A 27,278-nucleotide genomic window follows, 5' to 3' on the forward strand; every position below is an offset into this window, starting at 1 on the left:
GGGATCAGGGCACAAAGGTTTGGGTGCAGGAGAGCAAGGTGCGGGTCACAGGGGACAGGACAGAGGTGTGCCTTTCTGCGAGTGCATGCGTGTGCAGGGCAGAGGTAGGCGTGCAGATATGTGCATGCATGGGGGTCAGGGGTGGCCAGGGTGGGGGTGCATACATGTGTAGAGCAGGGGAGCAGAGTGCTGGTGTATGCTGGAGCCACAGGGGCATGCTGTGGGTGCGTGGGTCCCAGGTGTGGTGGGGCACCTGGAGGCAGGGCTTCAGGGTACGGGGCACAGAAGGGCAGGGCATGGATTGGGCAGCAGGGTTGGGGTTCAAGTGCATGGGGTGCAGGATGGGTACTGCTCACAGTGGGGTTAGCATGCATAGGAGTGGCACATTCAAGGTTCATGGCTTGGCTTACTTCCTATTCCCCATATCCCTGTCTATGCACTTCTGAGAGCTCTAGGACTCTGTTTGGAAAGGGACATGTTATGCTCTTTATGGATGGTCTCCAGTTCTCTGCATCTGAATTCCTCAACTTTTTCATCCGGGACCTCTGTATGTGGTGTGGAAGACCCTCTCAGGTCATTTGCATCCTGCACAGTTATTTTTCTGTCACTTCTCTAGCTGTTCTTTGGGCATCTTTGAAGCAGGGGTGAACTCAGCTTATCCTATTCTGCCATCTTCCCAGAAACTCCAGAGTGGAATATTGAGATCAAGATTTCATAGGTAGAGAAAGAACTTCTAGGTGAGTTCAAGAATCAGGCTGTAGCCATGGGTATGGGAGGCTGTTGTGGAGTAGTGGTAAAGATCATTGAAGATAATTGAATTTAAGTAATTAAGGAACCTGCTAAGCCAGTGCAGGTCATCTATATCAACACCAAAGATACTTAAGGATGATTGATGAGAGGCCTAGATAGAGGGTAAGACTTTGGCACAGGAGTAAAATTCTTCAGAGAATGCCAATAAGTGACCTGAACATTGTACAATATTTGAGGCAGGAGATATTTGTAGAACCTAAGTAGCATGACTCACAATAGTAGTGTTTTTAAGAGGTGAAAAAAGTAGTAGTCTGTTTTAGGATTTATGATATGTGGAGAGTTGGATAGTGACCAGTCTTCATTTGGTTGGGCACCTACAAGAAGTAGTTTTACTTGGAAAGTTAGATTTGAGTTAAATTAGAAGGTAGTTTCAAGGTAGAGACTTGGGATTCTGTTTACTTCCAGTGGAATATGGTTTTTAGTAAATGGTAGGGTTTACAAAGAGGGCATATGGGGGAGAAAACATTGAACAATTCTGGGATGAGGTTTGTTCATTCATTTGGTAAATATTTATTAAATACCTCTTTTGTGCAAGGCACTGTGCAGTAAACAACATAGATAGGGTCCTTGCTCACATAGAGCATACACTGTAGAGCTTCACTGTTCAATATAGTAGCCACTAGCCATCTGTGTCAAATTAAATTAAAATTAAATAAAATTTAAACTTCAATTCCTAGGTTACAGGCAAGATGGCAGTGTAGGGAGGTGTGGAATTTAGTTCATCCACTAAAGCATCTAGTAAATAGCCAGGAACTTTCTGGAACAACTGTTTGGGTGACATCCACATCTGGACACACATTGTCCAACAGTCTGGAATAGGTGGAAGGGCCGAGATCATAGCACAAAACTGTAGGTAAAGCTTCCAAACTGCAGAGGCTGGTACCATTCCCCACTGGTGCAGCAGGCTCTGTAGGAGACACTTCCTAGTGGGAAAAAGAAATGTTTTCTACTAGGAGCAAAGGAAAGTACCTCAACCAAGCTCCAATTGCAGTTTAAATTAACAAATTTGACATCTGAATACAAGCTCTGAACACAGATAAACCCAGAGCAAGCAGAAAAGGAACCCAGAGATCTGTCCTGGCAGAGAGGAGATGGGATTGACAAAGGCAAAAAACAAAAAAAGGAGACTCTTGAAGTTAGCTGAGCTCAGAATATGGGAAAATGGCTGTGCCCCAGGAAAAGTGGCACATAGAACCGGGTACTACTAACTCTGACTCCTGACTGGCAAGCTTGGGGTTGGGAGAGACTGGCTCTGAAAAGGGGTTTTAACTTATTTTTTCTCTCTTTTTTTAAAAAGTATTCTAAGTAGCTCATTAGGGAAAGCTTCAGGCACTTCCATTTGTCACGGTTGACCCAGGCAAGAGTTAAGATAGGTCTGATAGACAAAGTAATAATACAAGTGAAGATAATTCCCTAAAGGGCATTCCTTCCCCCAAGAAAAGGGGGGCAAGGCCCAGTTCAAGTGGTGATCCTTCTTCAGAGAATTCAGACCCCAGGCAGGGCTGGAAATCAGAGCCAGCTTAAGCTTGCCTTCCACCTCAGCCTCTGTCTCATCCATACTTGTGAGACAAGGTATGCTGACAATTAAAGGCTCCATGCCACTTTACTCCAGTGGAGACCTGTGGGCTGACAAATGCCACCTGCTGAGCAGGATAGGAAAAGTACAGAATCCAGAGGCTCCACGAGAAAGTTAGACAACCTGCTGGGTCTCATCCTCGTGGAAACTTGATACTGATTACATGTTCCTCCTGACACATGGGACTGCCTTGTCTGGGAAAATCTGATTGGGGTCAATCATATCTGGGCATATCTGGGAAGAACTTCCTTTAAAAAAGTCCCATATAGGCAGGGCAAGAACCAGAAAATCAAGAGCTGAAAATTTCTTCGCAGTTAAACAGAAGCTATGCTAGAGGTCTAGAATAAGTTAAACTGAATGCCAATGAACAGATAGAGAACAAAGCTAACCAATAAGAAAACTGTAAGTAAAAGCTGATTTGGATAGAACTAAGGTAGAGCAGAATACAGGGTAAAAGATAATATGGTCCATATTTTAAAACTTCAATTTCTGTGTGAGACCAAAGGAAGAGATGTTTATTTGGTACAAAATTTTATATTTTGGGTAGCACGTTACCTAATTTAAAACTTGTATTGTCAGTTTAATTGAACACCATAAGTACATAGAATCTTGAATAGGGCATGAGATTTTGTTGGTTTGTCCAGGTTTGCTTGATGCCGTCATATATCCCAGAGTAATTTGGGCAGTGAATAAAGAAATATTTGCAAAGTCCCCTTGGGGGACTGGGGAGAAAGGAGGAAATATTCAACTTCCCTATTTGGAGAATTTCTGATATTCTCTCAAGCAATGGGGGCAACCAAATCAATAGGCTGAGCGCTTAATCTTGGAGTTCGCCCCTATGAAACTTATTCCTGCAAAGGATAGACTAAGCCTACTTAAAATTATGCCTAAGAGTCCCCACCAGAGAATCTCTTTCATTGCTCAGATGTGGCCTGTCTCTCTATGCCAACCCAGCAGATGAACTCACTGCCCTCCCTCCTACAGAGGACATGACTCCCAGGGTTGTAAATCTCTCTGGCAATGTGAGACAGAACTCCCGGGATGAGCTGGGACCCAGCATCAAAGGATTGAGAAAGCCTTCTTGATGAAAAGGGGGAAGAGAGAAATGAGACAAAAAAGTTTCAGTGGCTCAGAGATTTCAGACAGAGTCCAGAGGTTATCCTGGAAGTTATTTTTATGCATTATGTTGACACCCCTTTTTAGTTTGTAGTGTATTGACATGGCTGGAGGGAAGTACCTGAAATTGTTGTGCTCTGTTCGAGTAGCCTTGATTCTTGAAGATGATTGTATAATGATATAACTTTTATAGTGTGACGGTGGGATTATGAAAACCTTGTGTCAGATGCTCCCTTTATCCAGGGTATGGACAGATGAGGTAAAAAGATGTGGATAAAAATAAATAAATAATAGAGTGGTGTTCTAGTTTGCTAGCTGCCATCATGCAATATACCAGAAACAAAATGGCTTTTAAAATGAGGAATTTAATAAGTTGCTAGTTTACAGTTCTAAGGCCAAGAAAATGTCCCAATTAAAACAGGTCTATGGAAATTTCTAATCAAAGGCATCCAGGGAAAGATACTTTGATTCAAGAAAGCCGATGAAGTTTAGGGTTTCTCTCTCAAGTGAGAAAGCACATGGCTAACAGTCAGGGCTTCTCTCTCAGCTGGAAGGGCACATAGCGAGCAAGGTGTCATCTGCTAACTTTCTCTCCTGGCTTCTGGTTTCATGAAGCTCCCTGGGAAGCATTTTCCTTCTTCATCTCCAAAGGTCCCTGGTTGTGGATGCTCTGCTTCATGGTGCTGCAGCATTCTCTGCTCTCTCCAAATCTCTAGCTTTCTCCAAAATGTTTCCTCTTTTATAGGATTCCCATAATCAAGACCCACCTGAATGGGTGGAGACACGTCTCTACCTAATCCAGGTTAACAACCACTCTTGACTGAGTCACGTCTCCAAGGAGATGATCTAATTACAGTTTCAAATATACAGTACTGAATAGGGATTAGAAGAAATGGCTGCCTTTACAAAATGTGATTAGGATTAAAACATGGCTTTTCTAGAATACATACATCCTTTCAAACCAGCACAAGGGAATAAGGGGTAAAATAATGTGGATAGATGAAAATGCTAGTGGTCAGTGAGAGGGAGGGTTAAGGAGTATAGGATATATGAGTTTTTTCTTTTTATTTCTTTTTCTGGAGTGATGCACATATTCTAAAAAATGATCATAGTGATCAATGCACAGGTATGCGATGATATTATGAGCCATTGATTGTACAATATGTATGGACTGTATGTGTGTGAAGATTTGTCAATAAAAATATTTAAAAAAAAAGAACGCTCTAAGTAAAAGACTGAAAATTTCCTCAAGAATAAACTAATCAAGGACATTAGATGCCTAGACAGCAACAAAAATAGAAGTCATACTAGGAAGAAATAATATATTGCCCAGTCATAGGAACAAAATAGCACTTCAAATGAGATAGAAGAGTTGAAACAACTAATTAAAAATGTTCAAACAATCATGTGAAATGAATTCAAAAATCAAATCAATGAGTTGAGGGAAGGTGTGACAAGAGATGAAGGATAAAGAAGATATTGAGCGAACATAAAGACGAACTTGAAAGTTTGAAAAAACAAGTGACAGAATTTATGGGAATGAAAAGTAAAGTAGAAGAGGAGAAAAACACAATGTAGATATATAACAGCAGATTTGAAGAGGTAGAAGAAAGGATTAGTGAACTAGAGGACCAGACATCTGAAATCCTATATACAAAAGAACAGTTAGGGAAGAGAATGGAAAAATGTAAGCAGGGTCTCAGGGAATTGAATGACAACATAAAGCACATGAATATATGTATTATAGGTGGCCCGTAAGGAGAAGAGAATGGAAAAGAGGAAGAAAGAATAATGGATGAAATAATCATTGAAAATTTCCCAACTCTTATGAAAGATATACAACTACAGATCCAAGAAGCTTAGCATACCTCAAACAGAATAGATCCAAATAGACTACTATAAGACACTTACTAATCAGATTGTCAGATGTCAAAGACAAAGAGAGAATTCTGAAAGCAACAAGAAAAAAGCGATCCATCACATATACAAGGGAAGCTTGATAAGACTATGTGCATATTTCTCAGCAGAAGCCATGGAGGCAAGAAGGCAGTGACATGACATATTTAAGATACTGAAAGAGAAAAACTGTGAGCCAAGAATTCTATATCTGGCAAAGCTGTCCTTCAAAAGTGAGAATTTAAAATAAATTTCAGACAAACAGACACTGAGAAAGTTTGTGACTAAGAGATCTGCTCTACAAGAAATACTAAAGGGAACAGTATAGGCAGATAAGGAAAGACAGGAGAGAGATTGGAGAAGAGTATAGAAATGAAGACAATCAGCAAAGTAAAAAGAAAAACATACAATAATTCAGAATAAACTCACATGCAACAATGTGGGTGAACCTTGAGGACATTATGTTAAGTAAAGTTAGCCAGAAACAAAAGGACAAATACTCTATGGTCTCACTAGTATGAACTAACATTAAGCGAACTTTAAGAGTTAAAATTGTGAACACAGGTAACCAGGAGATAGAAAGAAGGTAGAGGTTGGGCACTGATGCTAAAGTAGTACAGAATAGTCAACAGGATTGATTGTAAAGATCCAGAAATGGATAGCACAATACTATCTTATAGTAGCACAAAATTGTATGTACACTGAGCAAAGTTAAGTGTATGTTTGAAAGAGGAAAGCTGGGGCATGAATGACACCAGAAGGAAAGATAGAAGATAAAGACTGGCACTGTATAATTTAGTGAAACCTGGAGTGGACAATGATGGTGATTAAATGCACAAAAATAAGAATGTTTTTTACGTGAGGGAGAAATGCATGTCAACACTGCAAGGTGTGGAAAATAGGATGGTGTATGGAAAAAATGCAGTCAGTACCAACTAGGTTCTATACTTAACAGTAACATTGTAATATGCTTCCATTAAGTGTTACAAAAGCCATATACCAAAGTGAAATGTCAATAAGAAAGGTATATAAGGAAGGGGTGTGGGATTCTTGGTGGTGATGTTTCACCTTTTTATTTTATTTTATTTCTTTTTCTTCCTGTTTTTCCTGTTCTTCTTTCTTTGTGGAAGAAATAGAAATGTCTTCATATAGATTGTGGTGATGAATGCATAACTATGTGATTATACTGGGAACCATTGCTTGTTTACTTAGAATAGATAATGTGGTGTGTGAATAAAACTGTTTAAACCTAAACAAAATATACAAGTGCTGGAGAAAATGTAGAGAAAGGACCTATTCACTGTTGGTAGGCAAGTAGAATGGTGCAGCCTCTCTGCAGGGCAGTGTAGTGGTTCCACAGAGGCTAAGTAGGGGCTTGCTATATAATCCTGTAACCCTGTATTTAGGTATGTATTTGGAAGAACTGAAAGCAGGGACACGAGTGGACATTTGCACACTGGTGTTTACGGTGACAGTAATCACAATTTGCAGTGGATGGAGGTGGTTTAAGGGGTACCTTGAATGAAGAATGACAGGGCGACCTGTGGTGTATACATACAATGTAATTTTGAGCAGCTGCAAGAAGGAATGAAGTTGTGAGACATACAACTAGATGAATGAATATTAAGAAAAGTACATTGAGTGAAATAAGCTAGGAAAGAAAAGATAGATATAATGCCTCACTAATATGGACTAACTATGATGTATTAACTCTGAGAATTGAATTCAAGAGCATAGGTTATCGGGGAAGGCTTATTGTAAAGGTCCGTAGATTGTAAGCTCTTACAGCCATCACATCTATTCCTGAGTTGTAACTGTTATTTCTAAATTTTGAGAAGCTGAGCTCTTTGTGTATAACCTGACCTTCCCTGGAACTTCAGATAACTGTGTGACACCTGAGACTCAGAGTTGGAGCTTTACAGCTATGAAAGTCAGCGTTACCCCACATAGTAACTGTTAAGAAAAGCTGAGAAAGAGATCAGACTTCGACTAGCAATAAGAAAGAGCAGCTCTCTTTAGGACTAAGGTAAATCAGACTAAAGGGTAAAGGATGATACTGACTGTGTTTTAAAACTTCAGCTTATGGCAGGAAACCAAAGGAAGAGATGTTCATTTGGAACAGAAGTTATATTCTTTGTAGCCCGCTATCTAATTTAATTTGTATGGTCAGTTTATTTAAACACCATAATTACATGGAACCTTGAATACGGAGTGAGATCTTGTTGATTTGTACTGGTTAGTTTGATGCCCCCATATATCTCAGAGTAATCTAGGCAGAATATAAAAAAAGTATTTGCAAAGTCCCCTTGAGGGACAGGGGAAAATTATGGAAATATTAAACTTCCCCACCTAAAGAAGACCTGGTATTTTCACAAGCATTGGGAACTACCAATTTAATGGGCCAGGTCCTCGATCTTGGGGCTTGGCCTTATGAAACTTATTTCTGCAAAGGATAAGCCAAACCTACTTATAATTATGCCTAAGAGTCACCCCCAGAGAACCTTTTTTGTTTCTCAGAGATGTGGCCTCTCTCTAAGACAACTCTGCATGTAAACTCACTGCCCTCCACCCTATGTGGGTCATTACTCCCTGGGGTGTAATTCTCCCTTGGGAGGGACCTGACTCCTGGAGATGAGGCTAGCTCTGGTATCATGGAATTGAGAAAGACTTCCTGTCCAAAAGGGGGAAAAGAGATGAAACAAAGTTTCAGTGGCTGATAGATTTCAAATAGAGTTGAGAGGTCATTCTGGAGGTTATGCATTATATAGATATCCCATTTCAGTTTTTGTGTATTGGAATAGCTAGAGGGAAATGCCTGAAACTATTGAATGGTAATCCAGTAGCCTTGATTCTTGAAGGTGAAAATAAAAACAAAAAATAAATAATAAGGGGGATGGGGGTATGAGATGTTTTGGGTGTTATTTTTTATGTTTATTTTTATTTTCTTATTGTTTATAGAGTAATGAAAATGTTCAAAGATCGATTGTGATGATGAATGCACAATTATATATATTATGTACTATAGTATATATACTATAGGTAGAGTATATAACTATAGTATAGTTATATGCATAGCTATAAATACTATATATACTATAGTATGTGTGTATATATACTGTGAACCATTGATTGTATACTTTGGATGATTATGTTATATGAATAAATCTCAATAGAATTGCATTTAAAAAAATTCAGTTCCTTAGTCACACTAGCCACATTTAAAGTGCTTAATAGTTAGTGTTCCAATTTGACAGCACAGATATAGAATATTTCCATCATTGCAGATAATTCTATGAACAGCACTGCTCCAGAGAGTGTAGGAGAAACTAGAACAGTTATCCAAAGGACTTACAGGCTGATGATAGTGAAGGAAACCAGAGGCTAAGAGATCTGCTAGGATTAACTAGGTTTGGGATTCTGTCTGGCATTTTGCCATGAGGTGTTTCCTTGCTAATGCCAACAGAAACAAAAGGTGACCTTGTGGTGCTCCTGCTCCTGGCACTCAATGCTGCCACCCTGGCTGAGCTGATGTATTTCAAGGATTGCGGTTCTGAGGTCAGAGTTATAAAGGAACCAAATGTGAGCCAATACCCACTCAGCCCTGCCAACTGCACAAAGGACAGTCTTACAGTATCCATGTGACCTTCAGTAGCAAAATTCAGTCTCAAAACAGCACAGCCATGATGCATGGCATTGTGTTTGGCATTGAAATTCCCTTTACGATTCCTGAATTTGATGGTTGTAAGAGTAGAATTAAATGTCCCATCATAAAAAACTAGACCTATACCTACCTGAATAAACTACCAGTGAAAAGTGAATACCCATCTATTAAAGTGGTGGTGAAATGGGAACTTCAGCATGACAAAAAAAGTCTCTTCTGCTGGAAAATCCCAATAGAGATCACCACCTAGAACTGTTTCATGCTGAAATATCTGTCTGGGGAAGGAGGGTATGAGTTGATGGAAGAAGAAGTAGAAGAGAAATCAAGACTGAAGCTAAATCAGTGCCATAAAATGAAAGGAATTTCCAGATTGCTATTTTATGCCTCTCAACCTCGAAAACATCTAAGACCCTGTTTCCTGAGTGCTCAGAACTGTTTCCGTTGGCATACTGTTTACAAAAGGTTGAAGGAAGGAATAGAGAGCAAGATTGTAGGGCTAATTAATTATAAATCTTCAGTGTTTTTTTTTGTAGTTGGAATAGGGAGGGTGCAACTAGATAGGACCTAAGGGAAGTTGCTTAGAGCTATTTGGATAACTCTTCCATCCTCACAGTGGAGGTGGCATCCCCAAACCACAAGTTCCTCATCTCCAAGTGCCTCACTGAGTTTATTGCATCTGGTCAACGAGTCTGCTGACCTCTGAGCACCTCCAGCCCCATTGCTTTGACAGTAGAGACTTCCTCTCCAGTAGTATCCATTGTTTCATTTCTATGACAGAAATTCAACCCTGGATGGCCAGTTCTCTGTGATGGTCTCATGTCTCTTTTTCTGTCTTAGATGGCTCTATTAAATGCAATATCTGTTTATCAGGTATTTGATTTTTTAACATTAACTTGTGACCTCTTTACGTTCCTGGAAATGTGCCATTGAATAAAAACTTGTCAGTCATGTGTTTGCCTTTAAAAAAAGAAAGGTGACCTTGTTATAGCCTGTTTCAAACAATGAAACCTTTGATGCTAACCTGTGCCTTTTTTTACTTCTATTTACATCTCTCAGGTGTGGCCACCTGGATGGGGACTCAAGAAGTGTCCCCTATCTTCACCCAGTTCCTTGACTGTATCTGGCAATTAATGGAACAGTTTCCCTGCGCCTTTGAGTTTAATGAAAATTTCCTGCTGGAGATCCATGACCATGTTTTCTCTTGCCAGTTTGGGAATTTCCATGGAAACTGCCAGAAGGATAGGGAAGAAGAGCTGAGGTAAATTCAGTTTGTGAGAAAACACTGGATAGAGAAAGGGATGTAACAACCGCACTGAAATTGGGGCAATAGTTCAGAAAAGGGGAGAATATGATGACAATAAAAGTAACTCTTGAAGTATAAAACAAAACAGTGTTTGCATGGAAATCTATTAGATCCTCAGATTCCTCAACTATAAAACGAGGATAATACCAATCTTTCGGAACAATCACAAGAAACCAATAAAACAATATATCTGTAAAGGCTTTATAAAGAATCAAATTATGTACATGTGAGCATTCATTTTCTATAGTCATTTATCATTTGTATCAGAAATAACAAAGTAGTGGCTCATGTGCCAAACCCAGTTCAATAGTCATGTTTTGTTTGTTTGGTTTATGGAGTATTTTTTAAACTATGAATTAGTTGCTAACCTATAAATATCAGAAGATTTCCCACAAAAATACAGTTAAGATTTCCCACAAAAATACAGTTAAGATTTTTCCATAACTAGAAGAGCCACTGTGCTAAGATATTCTCCCAAAAAATCAGGGATCTGGTAAACTAGGCCTTTATTTTCTGATTTTTAACTTTTTTTATTGTGTGGTATAATATATATACAAAGCAAAGAAATAAAAAAGCAATAGTTTTCAAAGCACTCTTCAACAAATAGTTACAGGACAGATCCCAGATTTTGACATAGGCTACCATATGATCCTCTCAGATTTTTCCTTCTAGCTGCTCCAGAATATAGGAGGCTAGAGGGCTTAAATACATATCATCACAGTTGACTTTTGTTTTCCTTTTTTTGTGTGAAAAATAACGTATATACAAAAAAGGTATAAATTTCAAAGCACAGCACCACAAATAGTTGTAGAACATATTTCAGAGTTTGACATGGGTTACAATTTAACAAGTTTAGGTTTTTACTTTTAGCTGCTCTAAAATACTGGAGACTAAAAGAGGTATCAATTTAATGATTCAGCATTCATATTCATTTGTTAAATCCTATCTTCTCTGTAAATTCCACCATCACTTTTGATCTAGACCTGTATTTTCTAGTGGCAATTAGCTACAGCTGAATAGTTTGGATTAGAAAAAACTCATTCTTGTTTGCTATAGTCCTCACCACTGCCTACAGTTTATTCTTAGCCCACTTCTAATGTTAGCTGCCCAGCTCTTGTAGGCAGTTGAATTTTAACACTGAAGTAAACTCTAACATCCCCACAATACACACAATGTAAAGATTTTTTTGAGGTTAATGAGATAGAGTACCTCTGTTCTAGTTTGCTAGCGGCTGGAATGCAATATACCAGAAAAGGAATGGCTTTAAAAAGGGGAATATAATAAGTTGCTAGTTTACAGTTCTAAGGTTGAGAAAGCATCCCAATTAAAACAAGTCTATAGAAATGTCCAATTTAAGGCATCCAGGGAACAAAACCTGGGTTCATGAAGGTCGATGATGTTCAACGTTTCTCTCTCAGCTGGAAGGGCACATGGCAAGCATGGCGGAGTCTGCTGGCTTTCTTGTGGCTCTACAAAAAGGGACTCTCGCCCAAAATGTTTCCTCTTTTAAAGGATTAATGGGTGGAGTCACAACTCCATGGAAACTATCTGATCCAAAGTTACCACCCACAGTTGGGTGGGTCACATCTCCATTGGAACAATCAAAGTGCTCCCACCCAGCAATATTGAATGAGGATTAAAGGACATGGCTTTTCAGGGGTCCACACAGATTCAAACCGGCACAACCTGCTCCTTTAGACAGAGAAAAAGAAATAAAGCCCACTCCTATTTCTTTTCACAGTTCTTAGTCTGTTGGTTGAGTTAGTAGTGAGCCCAAATTCTCAGGCCTGTTTATGATGTAACCTGGATGACGTCATCTCTCTGATTCCATTGCCTTGTCAACCCGAATAACAGTGATGAGTTTTCTGCTGCAATGTTTTTACTCTGTTGATAGCATCTATGTAAATTTCTTTTTCTTTTTGCAGCTAGACCTTTGTCCCCTTCCCTAAATGCTTTTAGATACATTCATTCTCTGACTTGCTTCCCCAAGCATTAAAATCTTTTCCATTTTCTTCCACTTCTTAAACTGAGGCTCATATATCCAGGACACATTTCCCATACAAAGTCTCCATGTAAAAGTACAAAAGTTGAATACTTGAATATACAGTTAAAATAATGATTATTTAATACACGAAGAAGTACCATTCATTCATGAAAGGAAAAGCATGGATTTTAGGTTCAGCTAAACATCTGTTCAAACTTTGGCTCTGCAACCTACTAGTTATGTGAACTTTAGCAAATTACATAATTTTTTGTCTCATTTCCTCATAAGTAATTTTAAGATAAAACACATCATGGGTATTTTTTTATGAAAATATAAATATGAAGAGACTGGAACAGTGTTTGACACATAGTAAATACTCAATAAATATCAGTTCCCTTATCTGTACAAGTTTCTGTTTTTTTCTGTAGCCAACACCAGGTGAGAAAGATAGATATATAGAGCCTTTGGCCCTGCTAAAACAGTCTGGGGATTGTAAAAGTTATAAGACCACAATTTTAGTTCCTGCTACCCATACCACTCCTCTTTGTTCTCCTCTTTGAGCTTTCTTCAGCACATTATTTACAAATGCCCTTCTCAAGCATGGTTATACAGCAACTCTCATTGGGGACCTGTAGATCCCAGAACTTGGGGGTTGTTGATTAAGGGGCTTACTTGCTGGGTGAGCAAGCTCCCCGTGATCCCAACTGAGATATAAGAATGAGTCTGCAATATAAATATCAATCTTTAGGTGCTTGCCTGGAATAACTCATGAATATTGCTAACATCAATTGCCAATTGTCTTTCACTGTCTTCTACCTTCTGAGGGGAGCAAAAACCTGGCTTTAAATTAAATGAAATACAGAACCAGACAGGAATTCACATATTGGGACTTCTATCTCTTAACTTACAATTTTTTTAAGAGATTTTTTTAATCCCAGAATTTTTTAAACTGGAAATATTATCAGTTCATAGACTCATAGAAATGGAACAGACCTTAAAGTTCACATTGTAAAGATGAGGAAATAGACCCAAAGAAGGAAGAACTTTGCCAAGATCACACAGCTACTTTTCAGCAGAGACTGGACCTAGAAGTGCCTGCTTTCCAATATGGAACTCTTTCTAACCTCTTATTCCTTTTAAAGATGGATAAATTGAAACCCAGAAAATTCATTACTCTATCAACACTCATTGCCACTTATTTCCATTTTCTTTCTATCATATCTTATCCCACTCTCTTGAGTTGCGGTATTTGGTACTAGAATTTGGCCATTAGCAAGTTCAACAGGATGGTTAGATTACTTGTGATTGCTGCTTTTAATTTTTTTCCTTGTTTTTCTTTTCTAACAGAGTCTATGAGAAAACCTATTCAGTTTGGCCTTTCTTAGTTCAGAGGAAGCAAGACTTCAAGAACGCTCTCTATAAAGACTTCACTATGTATACGATGCTCAATCCTAGTATTATCCCCTACCACCCTCAGTAAGTTCTTAAGCTGCTCCCTTCTTTCTTTCTTTTTTTTTTTTTTTAACTTATTCTAGATACAAAATTTTCCATTTTAACCATTTGGCACTGGGAACCGAACCTGGGTCTCCAGCATCCAGGCAAGAATTCTGCCACTGAGCCACTGTCACACTGCCCCCATTTTAACTGTTTCTAAGTGAACATTTCAATAATATTAATTACATCCCCAATGTTGTGCTACCTTTCATGACCCCACTCAGAAAGTTTGAACCTATTAAGCAATAACTTCTCATTCCTCCCTACTCCTATTCCCTGGTAATCTCCAGTCTACTTTCTGTCTCAATTATTTTGCTTATTTTAGATATTTTATATAATTGGAATCATATAATTGACTGCTTTAACAAATGACTTATTTCACTTAATGTTTCCAAAGGTTCATCCATATTGAAGCATGTATCTAAACTTCATTCCTCTTTATATCTGAATAAATATTCACTTGTATATATATATATATATATATATATATGCCACATTTTATTTATCCAGCGATTATTTTCACCTTTTGGTTATTGTGAATAATGCTACTATAAACATTCATGTACAAGAATCCCTGCTTTTAATTTATTTGGGGTATATACCTGGAAGTGGAATTTCTGGTTCATATGGATAATTATATGTTTAAATTTTTTGAAGAGCCACCAAACTACTTTCCACAGTAGCTGCACAATTTTACATCCCCACTAACAATGTACAAGGATTCCAATTTCTCTGCATCCTCTCCAACACTTTTATTCAGTTTTTAAATAATAGCCATCCTAGTGGGTATGAAGTAGTATCTCATTTTTATTTTTATTTGCATTTCCCTGATGACTAATGATTATGAACATGTTTTCACAGGGGTATTGGTCATTTGTATAGCATTTTTGGAGAAATGTCTATTCAAATCCTTTGACATTTTTAAATTGGATTGTTTTTTGTTGTTAACTTGTGGCAGTTCTTTATATATTCTGAATATTAAACCCTTATCATATATATGATTTGGTACTATTTTCTTCCATTCTGTAGATAGTACATTCACTTTCTTAATAATGTCCCTTAAAAACACAAGTGTTTAATTTTTGTTAAGTCCATCTTATCATTTTTTTCTTTTGTTGTTCATACTTTGTTGTCTTGACTAAGAAATCAGTATCAAATCCAAGATAATGAAGGTTTCCTCCTGTTTTTCTTATAGGAGTTTTATGGTATTAGCTCTTATCTTTAGGTCCTTAATCCATTTTTGGATATTTTTGTATAAGATGTGAGATAGGAGCTCAATTTCATTCTTTTGCATGTGGATACCCAATTTTCCCAGCATCATTTGTTGAAGAGACTATTCTTTCCTCATTTATTGCACTTGGAACCCTTGACAAAAATCAGCTGGCCATAGATCTATGGGTTCATTTCTGGCCTCTCAGTTCTCTTCCATTGATATATATGTCTGTCTTTCTGCCAGTACCTCACTGTTTTTTGTTTTTTGTTTTTAATGTTTTTATTATAAACAGTGAACAGACATTCAAACATTCTTGACATGGTTACAATCAGTGGCTTATGATATCATCACATAGTTGTGTATTCATCACCATGATCATTTTCTTGAACATTTGCATCTCTCTAGCAAAAGAAAAAACTCGTGCATGCCATACCCCTTACCACTCCCTTTCATTGACCACTGGTATTTCAATCTACTCAATTTATTTTAACCTTTGCTCTCCCTGTTATTTATTTATTATCCATATTTTTTACTCATCTGTCAATACTGTAGATAAAAGGAGCATCAGATACAAGGTTTTCACAATCACACAGTCACATTGTGTAAGCTATATCATTATACAATCATCTTCAAGAAACATGACTACTGGAACACAGCTCTGTATTTTCAGGCAGTTCCCTCCAGCCTCTCCATTACATCTTGACTAACAAGGTGATATCTATTTAATACATAAGAATAACCTCCAAGATAACTTCTCGACTCTGTTTGAAATCTCTCAGCCATTGACACTTTGTTTTATCTCATTTCTCTCTTCCCCCTTTTGGCCAAGAAGGTTTACTCAACCCCTTGATGCTGAGTCCCAGCTCATTCTAGGATTTCTGTCCCATATTGCTAGAGAATTTTACACTCCTGGGAGCCATGTCCCATGTAGACAAGGGGAAGGCAGTGAGTTCACTTGCCATGTTGGCTGGGAGAGAGGCCACATATGAGCAACAAAAGAGGTTCTCTTGGGGTGACTCTTAGGCCTAATTTTAAGTAGGCTTAGCTTATCCTTTGCAGGAATAAGTTTTGTAGGGGCAAACCCCAAGATCAAGGGCTCGGCCTGTTGATTTGGTTGTCTTCACTGCTTGTGAGAATATCAGGAATTCTCCAAATGGGGAGGCTGAATTTTTCCCCTTTTCTCCCCATCCCCCCAAGGGGACTTTGCAAATACTTCTTTATTCACTGTTCACATCACTCTGGGATTTATCAGGGCATCACACTAACCTGGACAAACCTACAAAATCTCATGCCCTGTTTAAGTTTCCATGTACTTATGGTATTCAATAAGTTAAGTTAGGAAATGCACTAGTCAAAATATATATTTTGTACCAAATAAACATTTCTTGCTTTAGTCTCACACAGAAGTTGAACTTTTAAAATTTAAATTACCATCTATTTTCAACACCCTGCAATATTGACATTCTTTTGTTCTTCCTCATGTAAAAACATTTTTAAATTTGTACCTGTAGTCACTATCATTATACACTTTAGCCATTCCTAGATTATACCATCTCAGTCTTTATCGTCTATCTTTCCTTGTGGTTTCATATGTGCCCCAGCCCTCTTCCGTCTTTCATTCTCACATTCAGCCTCATTCAGTGCACTTACATTATTGTGCTACAATCAGGTAGTATTGTGCTATCTATTTTTGAATTTTTACAGTCAGTCCTTTTGTACAATCTGTATCCCTTCAGCTATAATTACCCAATCTCTACCCTATTTCTATCTCATGATAACCTCTGTTCTTAACTGAAATTATCCAAGTTCACTCATTAATGTTAGTTCATGTCAGTGAGACGATACAGTATTTGTCCTTTTGTTTCTGACTAATTTCACTGAGTATAATGTCCTCAAGGTCCATCCATGTTGTTACATGCTTCATGACTTTATTCTGTCTTATAGCTGCACAATATTCCATCTTATGTATATACTACAACTTGTTTAGCCACTCATCTGTTGGTGGTCATTTGGGCTATTTCCATCTCTTGGCGATTGTAAATAATGCTGCTATAAACCTTGGTGTGCAAATGTCTATTTTTGTCCTTGCCCTCATGTCCTTTGAATAGAGGTAGCAATGGTATTGGTGAATCATATGGCAATTTTATACTTAGCTTCTTGTACATCACTGTTTTGATTACAGTGACTTTGTAGTAAGTTTTGAGATCAGAAAGTGTGAGTCCTCCAACTTTCTTCTTCTTTTACAAGATTGTTTTGGCTCGGGCCCCTTTTAATTCTAGAGAATTTGATGATCAGCTTTTCTGTTTCTGCATATAAAAGTGCTTCTGGGATTTTGATAGGGATGGCAATGACTCTGTAGATTGCTAGGGGGTAGTATTCACATCTTAACAATATTAAGTCTTCCAAACCATGAATACGGGGTGCCTTGACATTTATTTATGTGTTCCTTAATTTCTTCCTGCAGTGTTTTGTAGTTTTCAGTTTTAAACTAATCCTGAATATTTTATTGTACATATTATTATCGAACTGCCCACTTTCCCTTCAAATCTGTCAGTGTTTGCTTCTTGTATTTCAGGGCTCTGTTATTACGAGTGTGTGTGTGTTATTTTTTTTAATGGATTGAACATTTCTTTTTCTTTGTCTCTTGTTTGAGCATTTTACTTAAAGTCTATTTGTCTGATATTAGTATAGCCACACCTGCTCTTGGTAACTACTTGCATGGAATACCTTTTTTCTGTCCTTTTACTTTCATTTCTTTGGGTCTAAGGTGAGCCTCTTGTAAGCAGCACATAGTTGAATCATACCTTTTATCAGTTCCAAAATCTGTGTCTTTTGACTACAGAGTTTAATGCATTTATCTTAATTACTGATAAGGATTTAATTCTTTCAGTATTCAGTTGTCCCTATATGACTGGTATCTATTTTGCTCCTTAATTCCCCCAATACCTCTTCATTTATGTTTAATTCATTTTTTTCTAGTGTACTATTTTGATTCTCTTTCCTTTTCCTATTCTACAGTTTTTTTTCTTATTTTCTTAGTTGTTAAACCCAGTGTTAAAATTAATATCTTAAATTTGTAGCAATCTAGTTTGGATGAATATCAAGTTAGTTTCAATAGTATACAAAAGCTCTGTTCCTATATAGTACCATTCCCCCTTTATGCTGTTATTGTCACAAATCACATGTTTATATGTTGTGTGCCCAGTCACAGAGATTTATAATTATTGCTTTATACAGCTGTCTTTAAATTGTATAATAAAGTTAGTGGAGTTACAAACCAAAAATAAAATAGTACAGGCTTTTATATTTATCTATATAGTTACCTTTACCAGCGTTCTTTATTTCTTTGTATGGCTTTGAGTTACTGTGTAATGTTCTTTCATTTAAGGCATATCTATTGATGATGAAGTCCCTCAGCTGTTATTTATCTGGGAATGTCTTAATTTCTTTTTTATTTTTGAAGGGTACTTTTACCAGATATAGAATTACTGGCTGAATTTTTTTCAGCACTTTTAGTGTGCCATCCCCCTGCCTTCTGGCCTCCATGTTTACAAATGAGAAATAAGTTATTAATCTGATTGAAGATCCCTTATATGTGGCAAGTTCCTTATCTCTTTTCATTTTTAATGTTTCCTCCGTCTTTACTTTTTGACAGTTTGATTATAGTCTGTCTCAATATGGATCTCTTTGAGTTTATTCTACTTAGAGTTCACTGAGCTTTCTGAATGTGTATATTCCTATCTTTCATCAACTCTTGGATGTTTTCAGCCATTATTTCTTCAAATATTCTTTCTGCCCCTTTCTCTCCTCTCCTGGAACTCTCATTTGGCTTATGTTAGTTCATTTGATGATGTTCCAAATGTCCCCTGGACTCCATTTGTTTTTCTTCGTTTTTTTATTTTCTGTTCCTCAGACTGGATAATTTCAGCTGACCTCTCTTCAAGTTTGTTGATGCTTTCTTCTCTCTAGAAAATCTGCTATTGAACCCCTCTAGTGAATGAATGAAATTTCATTTCCATTATTGTCCTTTTTGGCTCCAGGATTCCTGTTTGGTTCCTTTTTATAATTTCTACCTCTTTATTGATATACCCTATTTGCTGAGACATCACTTTCTTGGTTTTCTTTAGTTCTTTTTCCTTGGTTTTCTTCAGTTTCTTGAGCATATTTAAAGCAGTCAATTTAAAGTCTTTGGTAAGTCCACTGGCTGAGCTCCTTAGGGGATAGTTTCTATTCATTTTTTCTTGTGAATGGCCCATGTTTGTTTGCATGCCTTTTAATTTCTTGTTGAAAACTGGAAATTTTGAATACTATAGTGTGGGAACTCTGGAACTCAGATTCTTTCCCCTCTCATAGGGTTTGTTGTTACTGCTTCTTTGCCTTCTAGATGTTTGTTTAGTGACTTTTGTAAACTATTTTTATAAAAACTGGCGTTTTTTTGTCATGTGTGGTCACCAAAATCTCTGTTCTGTTAGCATAATGGTCACAGAATTGGCAAATTCTACTGAATTGCCAAAGATTTCTTTGTACTTCTGGAGCCAAAACCAACACAAAATAAAATAAACTCTCCCAGTATTTGTGTGTTGGTAGACACCTTCAGTGCTTAGCCAAGCCATTTACAACTCTACCTTAGCTTTCAGTTCCTGCTTGCTTGGTGTCTAACATTAGCCAGAAGTGAAAGCTTAGTGGCTTCTCAGGCCTTTTCTGAGTATGTGTCGAGCCCTTGGCATGTGTTGGCCTTCTAGATTCCCCAGTACATATGGGAGCTTTACAAAGTGCTTTTTCCCCCATGTATCACTTTCCACAGCTTCTTCCTTCCCAGGTCCTTTGGTCTATCTGCTTCTGGCCCTGTGTGTTCTCACTTGCTTTAGGCAGTGGAAGCTAGTATATATACCTTTAAATTCCTTCAAGACTCACTATCCAGGAAGTCACTTCAGTCCCCCCAAAATTCCAAGCTAGGCAAAGGCAACCCCATTCACTGACCTCTCAGGGAGCCACCAGAGTAATCAAAACGTACAGCCACAATTCTTTGAAAACAGGGTCCAACAAGCCACCTCTGAAACATAGGTCACTCTTTCCATAACTGCTGCCAAGCTAGTGAGTTGGGGGTTGCAAGCAGTTAACTTAAAATTCCATAATGCTCTCTTACCTTCTTTCTTTAAGCATTCCCCAGCTGTTGTAAATTTTTTATTAGATTCCAGAGCTTTGAAAAGTTTATTCTGACACTTTTAATGCATTTAATCATTGCCTCAGTAAAGGATCAGAGTTTTGGTGTTCCCTGCCTAGCTATTTTCTATGACGTCTCCAGTGACAGGTAATTTTTTGTAGCCAGCATTATTGTTCCTAGCTTTAGATACTCCAATGGGAATTTTTTCAGTGTAGTGATCCAAGTTTACCTGTGCTTATTGACAAATGTCATACAAGAAATTCTCCTGCATGTCTTTAAGTAGCAAAAACAAGCTAAAGATGGAATAGACATATTCTTCCCTATTCCTCATACTCAGTAAAACTAACCCCCTGGAAATTAAAAAACAAGCAGAAGACTCTAAAAGGTGGAAAGAGGAAGGCAGACTGACTAGGATCCATGAAACTCAAGTAATGACATAATGGTAAATCCATGGGTTTTCTTTTTGCCTCACATATCCTAAATTTGGAGCTGAAAAAGTTGGCAACTAAGAAATTCAGCAGTTACAGAAAAAGCCACAAGAGAAACCTGCTCACTCGAGCCAAAGAACCAGGAAAGGGATAGACTAGAAAGACACCTTTTAGACAATAGCCACTCTGCTGCAGCCAAAACACTACAAAAACAACTGAGACCCTCCCCACCAAGCAAAGGCCAAGTGGAGAGCCTAAATTTCCATACTCACCAGGCTATAACAAAGCATCCACCCATGTCCACCAAGGTGATGTCAGAGAAGGCCATCCATCCCTGCTGGAGACTAACCCTCCACACACTCCACCTGGTATCAGAGGAGACCATGTGGGGAGCCTCGAGTTCTAACTCTTTTGAGCACTAATGAAATGTTCCTCCTGTTTCTCATTGGGGTAGTGTCAGAGAAGGCCTATTGGAGAATCAGGACTTTCACCACTGACAGGCAGTAATGAGGCCACCCCCCTATTGTGTCAGTGGAGACCACATGAGGAGGAGAGACACTCTTGTCCATCCAGCTAGGGTAGTATCAGGAGAGGCTTAGTGAAGAATCTGAATCATGTCTCCTACACAGCAGCACTAAGGGCCCCCTATTCCACTTCCTTGTCAGTGATGTCTGAGTGGGGAACTTTGCTACTCTACTCCTACCAACCAGTAATGAGGGGGCACCCACCCTTCCCTTACTGCTACATATAAGATTTAAATAAGGTCCAGAATCATAATTTAATGGCCAAAATATCTGATTTCAATTGAGAATCACTCATCAGTGATTTTCACCAGAAAATTCTCAACTTGGATGAGAAAAGACTCTCCATGGACCACAATACCAAGAGGACAGAAATGTTAAAACTGTCTGATCAAGACTTTAAAGCAGCCATCATAAAGTGCTTCAATAAGCACACTTGAAACAAATGGAAAAAAGGAGTCCTAGCAAATAAATAGAAGATATGAAGAGAAACCAAATGGAAATTATAGAACTCAAAAATACAATCACAGATATTCTCACAAGCAGTGGGAACAATCAAATCAGTAGGCTGAGCCCTCAATCTTGGGGTTTTTCATATGAAACTTAGCCCCACAAAGGATAGACTAAGCCTACTTAAAATTAGGCCTGATTCACCCCCAGAGAAGCTCTTTTGTTGCTCAGATGTGGCCTATCTCTCAGCTAACATGGTAAGCATACTCACCACCTCCCCCTCTCTATGTGGGACATGACTCCCAGGGGCGTAAACCTCCCTTGCAGTGTAGGTTGCCAGAAATCCTAGAATGAGCTTGGACTCAGCATCAAGGGATTGAGAAAATCTTGATATAAAGGGGGAAGAGGGAAATGAGTAAAATAAAGTGTCAGTGGCTGAGAGATATCAAACAGAGTCAAGAGGTTATCCTGAAGGTTAGTCTTATGCATTGTATAGATATCCCCTTTTTTGTTTAAGGTGTATTAGAGAGACTGGAGGGAGGTGCCTGAAACTGTAGAGCTGTTTTTCAGTAGCCATGTTTCTTGAAGATGAATGTATAATGATATAGCTTTCACAATGTGACAATGTTATTGTTAAAACCTTGTGTCTGATGCTCCTTTTATCTATGATATTGACAGATGTGTAAAAAATATGGATTAAAAATAAATGGGGGAACAAATATTAAAATAAATTGAGTAGATTGAAATACTAGTGAACAATGAAAGGGAGTGGTAAGGGGTATAGAAAAAATAGGGGGAACAAAGGTTAAAATCTATTGAGTAGATGAAAATACTAGTGGTCAATGAGAGGGAGGGGTTTAGGGTATGGTATGTGTGAGTTTTTTCTTTTTTCTTTTTCTGGAGTGATGCAGATGTTCTAAAAAAATTATCATAGTGGTGAATATACTATTATGTGATGATATTCTGGGTCATTGTACACCATACATGGAACACTTGTATGTTAAGAATGTTCATGTTTGTATGCTGTTTCAGATTGATAATACAAAATAAATTAAATTAAAAAATACAATAATGAATTTTTTTAAATGAATGGATGGGCTTAACAGCAGAATGAAAGGGACCAGAGGAAAGAATCAGTGAGCTTGATGTAGAAAATAGAGATTACCCAAACTTAGAGAAAATAGACTTAAAAAATTAAACTGAACCTCAGAGACAATAGAACAAAACTTAAAATTCATATTATCAGAAACTTGGAAGGTGAGGAGAAAGGGTGGGGCTGAAGAAGTACTAAAGAAACAATGGCTGAAAACTTCACATATATCATAAATTATATAAATGTACAGATTCAGGAAGCTGAGAAAATTTCAAACAGGATAAACCCATGGAAATCCACACCAAGACATACCATAGTCCAGCATCTAAAAGCTAAAGATGAAGAAAATATTCTTAGAACTGTGAGAGAAGACTATCACCTTACCCATAGGGGGAAGATAATTTGAATGACAGTAGATTTCTCATCAGAAACCAGGAAGAAGTACTGAATGAAAAGAACTATCAATGTAGAATTCTATATATGATTGTATTAGCTAGGGCTCTCTAGAGAAACAAAAGCAGCAGGAAATATCCATAGATATAAAATTTATAAACTTGTTTCACATAACCATGGGAACATAGAGTCCAAGGTCTGTTGGTCAGGCCACAAGCTGGTAACACCAATGAAGTTCCTCAGTGAACTCTCAGGAAATGCTGGCTGCACAACTGTAGGAATTGAAGAGTCCAAAATCTGTAGGGCAGGCTATGAAGCTGACAACTCCAATGAAGGGTGAGTACAAACTCCACAGGAGAGGCTCACCAGCTGAAGCAGGAAGAGAGACTGTCTTTTCTGAATCCACCTTAAAAGCCTTCTAGTGGGCGGGCAACAGTGGCCTTTTAAGTAGGCAGAGTTCTTGCCTGCTGTACTGGAGACCCTGGTTCAATTCCTGGAGCCTACCCATGCAAAAAAATAATTTTTTTAAAGCCTTCTAGTGATTAGATTAAGCATCACTCATTGCAGAAGACACTCCCCTTGGCTGATTACAAGTACCATCAGCTGTGGTTGCAGCCAATGTAATCATGATTTAAGTCCATGAAATTTCCTCATAGCAGCAGACATGCCAGCATTTGCCCAACCAGATGAATGGGCACCACCACCTGGACAAGTTGACAATGAACCTGACCATGACACTCATGAAAATATCTTTCAGGAATGAAGAGGAAATCAAGACATTCTTAAATGGAGGAAAAGTAAGAGAATTTATCACAGTAGACCTACCCTAAAAGAACAGCTAAGGGGAATTCTCTAAAGAGAAATAAAATAATAAAGAATCTTAGAACATCAGGAAAGAAAAAAACAACAAAAGGATGAATAAAAATGTGGGTATGTACAATAATTTTCCTTGTCTTAAATTTTGTAAATTGCGTTTGACCACAGAAGTAAAAATTATGACATTCTCTGATGTGGCTCTAAGTGTTTGTAGAGGGAATATTTAAAAGTTTTATTATAAAAAGGGTGAAGAAGCAGCACAGCATTTTACTGGTTTGAAGCTGTTATGTACCCCAGAAAAGGCCATGTTCTTTCTTTTTTTAATCCACAAAATAATATTATTTATTGCATAAAAACAACACTAGGGAACAAGTAAGTGCTCTTGAAAATTAAAATATACAGCTGATATAAATTATTGATTCAGTGATTTAAAAGGCATTATGTATGATTATCCATGAAAGTAAAACAAAATATGCAAGTAAGAGAAAATGACATATTAGAAAATCAGTAAATCAATGCATAAGTATAAACAGATGATTAGGTACCCTAAATGTATAGAAAAAGAAAGGAGATGAAATTAACATATTTCTCAGAACTGAAAATTTGAGCCAACATTCAAACAAGATGCAATAACCCAACAATATGATTAAGAACTACTTTATGAAAGTTTTTTCTTGGAAATTCCAAATACCTTCTTGAAAGCATTCTCTTGAAAATCTTAAATATCAGATATAAACTATATTATGAAATAAAAATAACAGTTGGCCCATATTTGGAAGAATTGCAATCGAATATCATCAGGACTAACCATAACATTACATTTTTACATGTTAATAATTTCTAAAAGACAGAGGAAAGATGTAACAATCATACCGATCCTCACTCTCACATAATCCAAGTGGAACATAACTGCATGGAGAGAGTGCATTGAGAGGTAGATATGTTGGTGGTGATCTTGAGGGAGCCCTCATTCACAAAGACTTTTGGTCAAGGATTTTGGTGTATATATCAATCATATTATTTGCAAATATAAAAGTAAGCATGGATGGCCATGTTCTTTTAATCTGTTCTGTCTGTGCAGACTTATTGAGGATGGGGATTTTGATTAGGTTGTTTCAACTGAGATGTGACCCATCCAATTCAAGGTAGATCTTAATCCTTTTTCCTGGAGTTCTTTATGAGATGATAAAGGACAGAAAAAGCAGAGAGAGAAAAGCCTCAGAGATGGTAAGAGAAGACTCACAGAATCTCAGATAGGAGGCCATTGCAAACAGGAGCTGAAAGCAATGAAACCTGAGAAAAAAGGACCAGCAGATGCCAGCCATGTGCCTTGCTCTCTGATAGAGGAACAGCAGATGCCAGCAACCTTTCTTCGGAAAAGGTATCTTCCTCTTGATGCCTTAATTTGGACATTTTCATGGCCTTAGAACTATAAATTTGTAAGCTAATAAATCCACATTTTTTAAAGCCTGTCAATTTCTTATATATTGCGTTCCAGCAACTTTAGCAAACCAAAACAATGCCAACCCCTGTAGACTGTGATAAGTTATATGGATACAATGTACTATCTAGAGAAACCACTAAAACCAGCTATACAAAAAGATACACTCAAAAATGCTGTAGTTGGTCAAAATGGATTTTTTAAAAAATTGAGTCAACCTATAGGAAGGCAGGGCAAAAAAACATAGAAATACAGAGACAAAAATCTAACAATGATGGAATGAGAGATTTAAAATCTAATATATCAATAATCACATTAAATGTGAATGGTCTAAATACACCAGTTAAAAGACAGATTGGCGGAGTGGATTGATAAAAACGTGAACCAGCTATATGCTGTTTTCAAGAAACTCACTTCAAATATAATGAAATTGGTAGGATTAAAAGGATTAAAAAAGATATATCATTAAAACATTAATCAAATGAAAGGAGTGTCCATATTAATGCCAGGTAATGTAGATATCAGAACAAAGAAAATTACCAAAGACAAACAGGAACATTACATGATGATTAAAGGGTCAATCCAATGAGAGACACACTAACCTTAAATGTGTATGCACCAAGCAACAAAGATGCAAAATATGTGAAGAAAAAATTATAGAATTGGAAGAAAAAATAAACAAATCTATAATTACAATTGGAGATTTAACACCCCTCTCTCAAGAACTAATAGAAAATATGCCAGGAAGTAGGGGAAATCAACAGCACAATAAATCAGCACAATCTAATCCTCATCCAAGCAACGAAAGCATACACACTATTTTCAAGTACCCAAGGAACATATGCCAAGGTAGACCATGTTCTGAGCCATAAAAAAATCAACATTAAAAAAAATTGAAATGCAGAATGTTTTCTCTGACTTTAATGGAATCAAACTAGAAATCAATAACAGGAAAATCTCCAAACACTTAGAAACTAAAGAACATACTTCTGAATAATCCATACATTAAAAAAGAAGACTTAAAGGAAATAAAGAAATGCATTTAAATAAATGTAAATGAAAATACAACATAGCAAAATTTGTGGGACATAGCTAAAGCATTGCCAGGAAGAAAATTTATAGCCAAATGCTTACCTGAGAAAAGAGGGAAAGTCTCAAATCAATAAGCTATAACATCAAGAACATAGAAAAAGATCAAAATAAGCCCAAAACAAGAAAATAAGTAATAATGATAAGAGCAGAGTTCAGTGAAATGAAAAACACAATGAAAAAAAAATCCAGCTTCTTGAGAAGACCAATAAGATTGACAAATCTCTAGCAAGAGTGACAGAAAAAAAAGAGAGAAGACACAAATAAGCCATATCTGGAATGAAGCAGGAGATATCACTACAGGCCCAGAAAACATCAAATAGAAAAGGAAGGAATAGTAAATATAAGCTGACAATATAAATTTGATAATTTAGATGAAATTGGCCAATTCTTTGAGAAGCACAAACTACCACAGCTCACCCAATACAAAATAGATATATTGAATGGCTCTATAACTATTAAGGAATTTAATTCTGAATTTTAAAACTCCCCTCAAAAAATTGCTACACCCAAATGGTTTCACTGGTGAAATCTAGGAACCATGTAGAGAAAAGTCCACACCAATTGCATTCAATTTTTTCAGAAAAAATGAGGGAGCACAGACCAATTTATTTCATAAACCAAAGACAGTACAAATAAAGGCAGCTCCAAACCAACATTCCTCATATATGACACACTAAAGTCCTTAACAAAATATTAGCAAACAGAACTTAACAACTGTGTTAGTCTGCTAATGCTGCTGGAAAGCATTATAACAGAAATGGAATGGTTTTTAAAAAGGGAATTTCTTTTTGAAGAGTACTTTGAAAACTATTGCTTTTTTATTTCTT

At 37.3% G+C, this 27,278-nt stretch overlaps 2 protein-coding genes and 1 pseudogene across 2 annotated transcripts in view; all 3 read left to right on the forward strand.

The window, feature by feature from the left end:
* The window catches only part of MTMR8 (myotubularin related protein 8), a 111,237-nt gene extending 87,192 nt beyond the window's left edge, over positions 1–24,045 (forward strand). The window contains 4 exon segments of the mRNA XM_077146033.1: positions 10,116–10,136; positions 10,138–10,317; positions 13,694–13,822; positions 23,860–24,045. Of these exon segments, the coding sequence (XP_077002148.1) occupies positions 10,116–10,136; positions 10,138–10,317; positions 13,694–13,822; positions 23,860–23,932 (403 nt within the window). The 3' untranslated portion in view covers positions 23,933–24,045.
* On the forward strand, positions 8,513–10,065 carry LOC143670655 (NPC intracellular cholesterol transporter 2 pseudogene; annotated as a pseudogene).
* The window catches only part of ASB12 (ankyrin repeat and SOCS box containing 12), a 71,677-nt gene continuing 68,361 nt past the window's right edge, over positions 23,963–27,278 (forward strand). Inside the window, exon 1 of the mRNA XM_077146031.1 lies at positions 23,963–24,032. The gene's annotated coding sequence lies outside the window, so the exon portion shown is untranslated. The remainder of the gene's footprint in view (positions 24,033–27,278) is intronic.

This window comes from Tamandua tetradactyla, chromosome X, assembly GCF_023851605.1.
Source record: "Tamandua tetradactyla isolate mTamTet1 chromosome X, mTamTet1.pri, whole genome shotgun sequence".
Taxonomy (NCBI): Eukaryota; Metazoa; Chordata; class Mammalia; order Pilosa; family Myrmecophagidae; genus Tamandua; species Tamandua tetradactyla.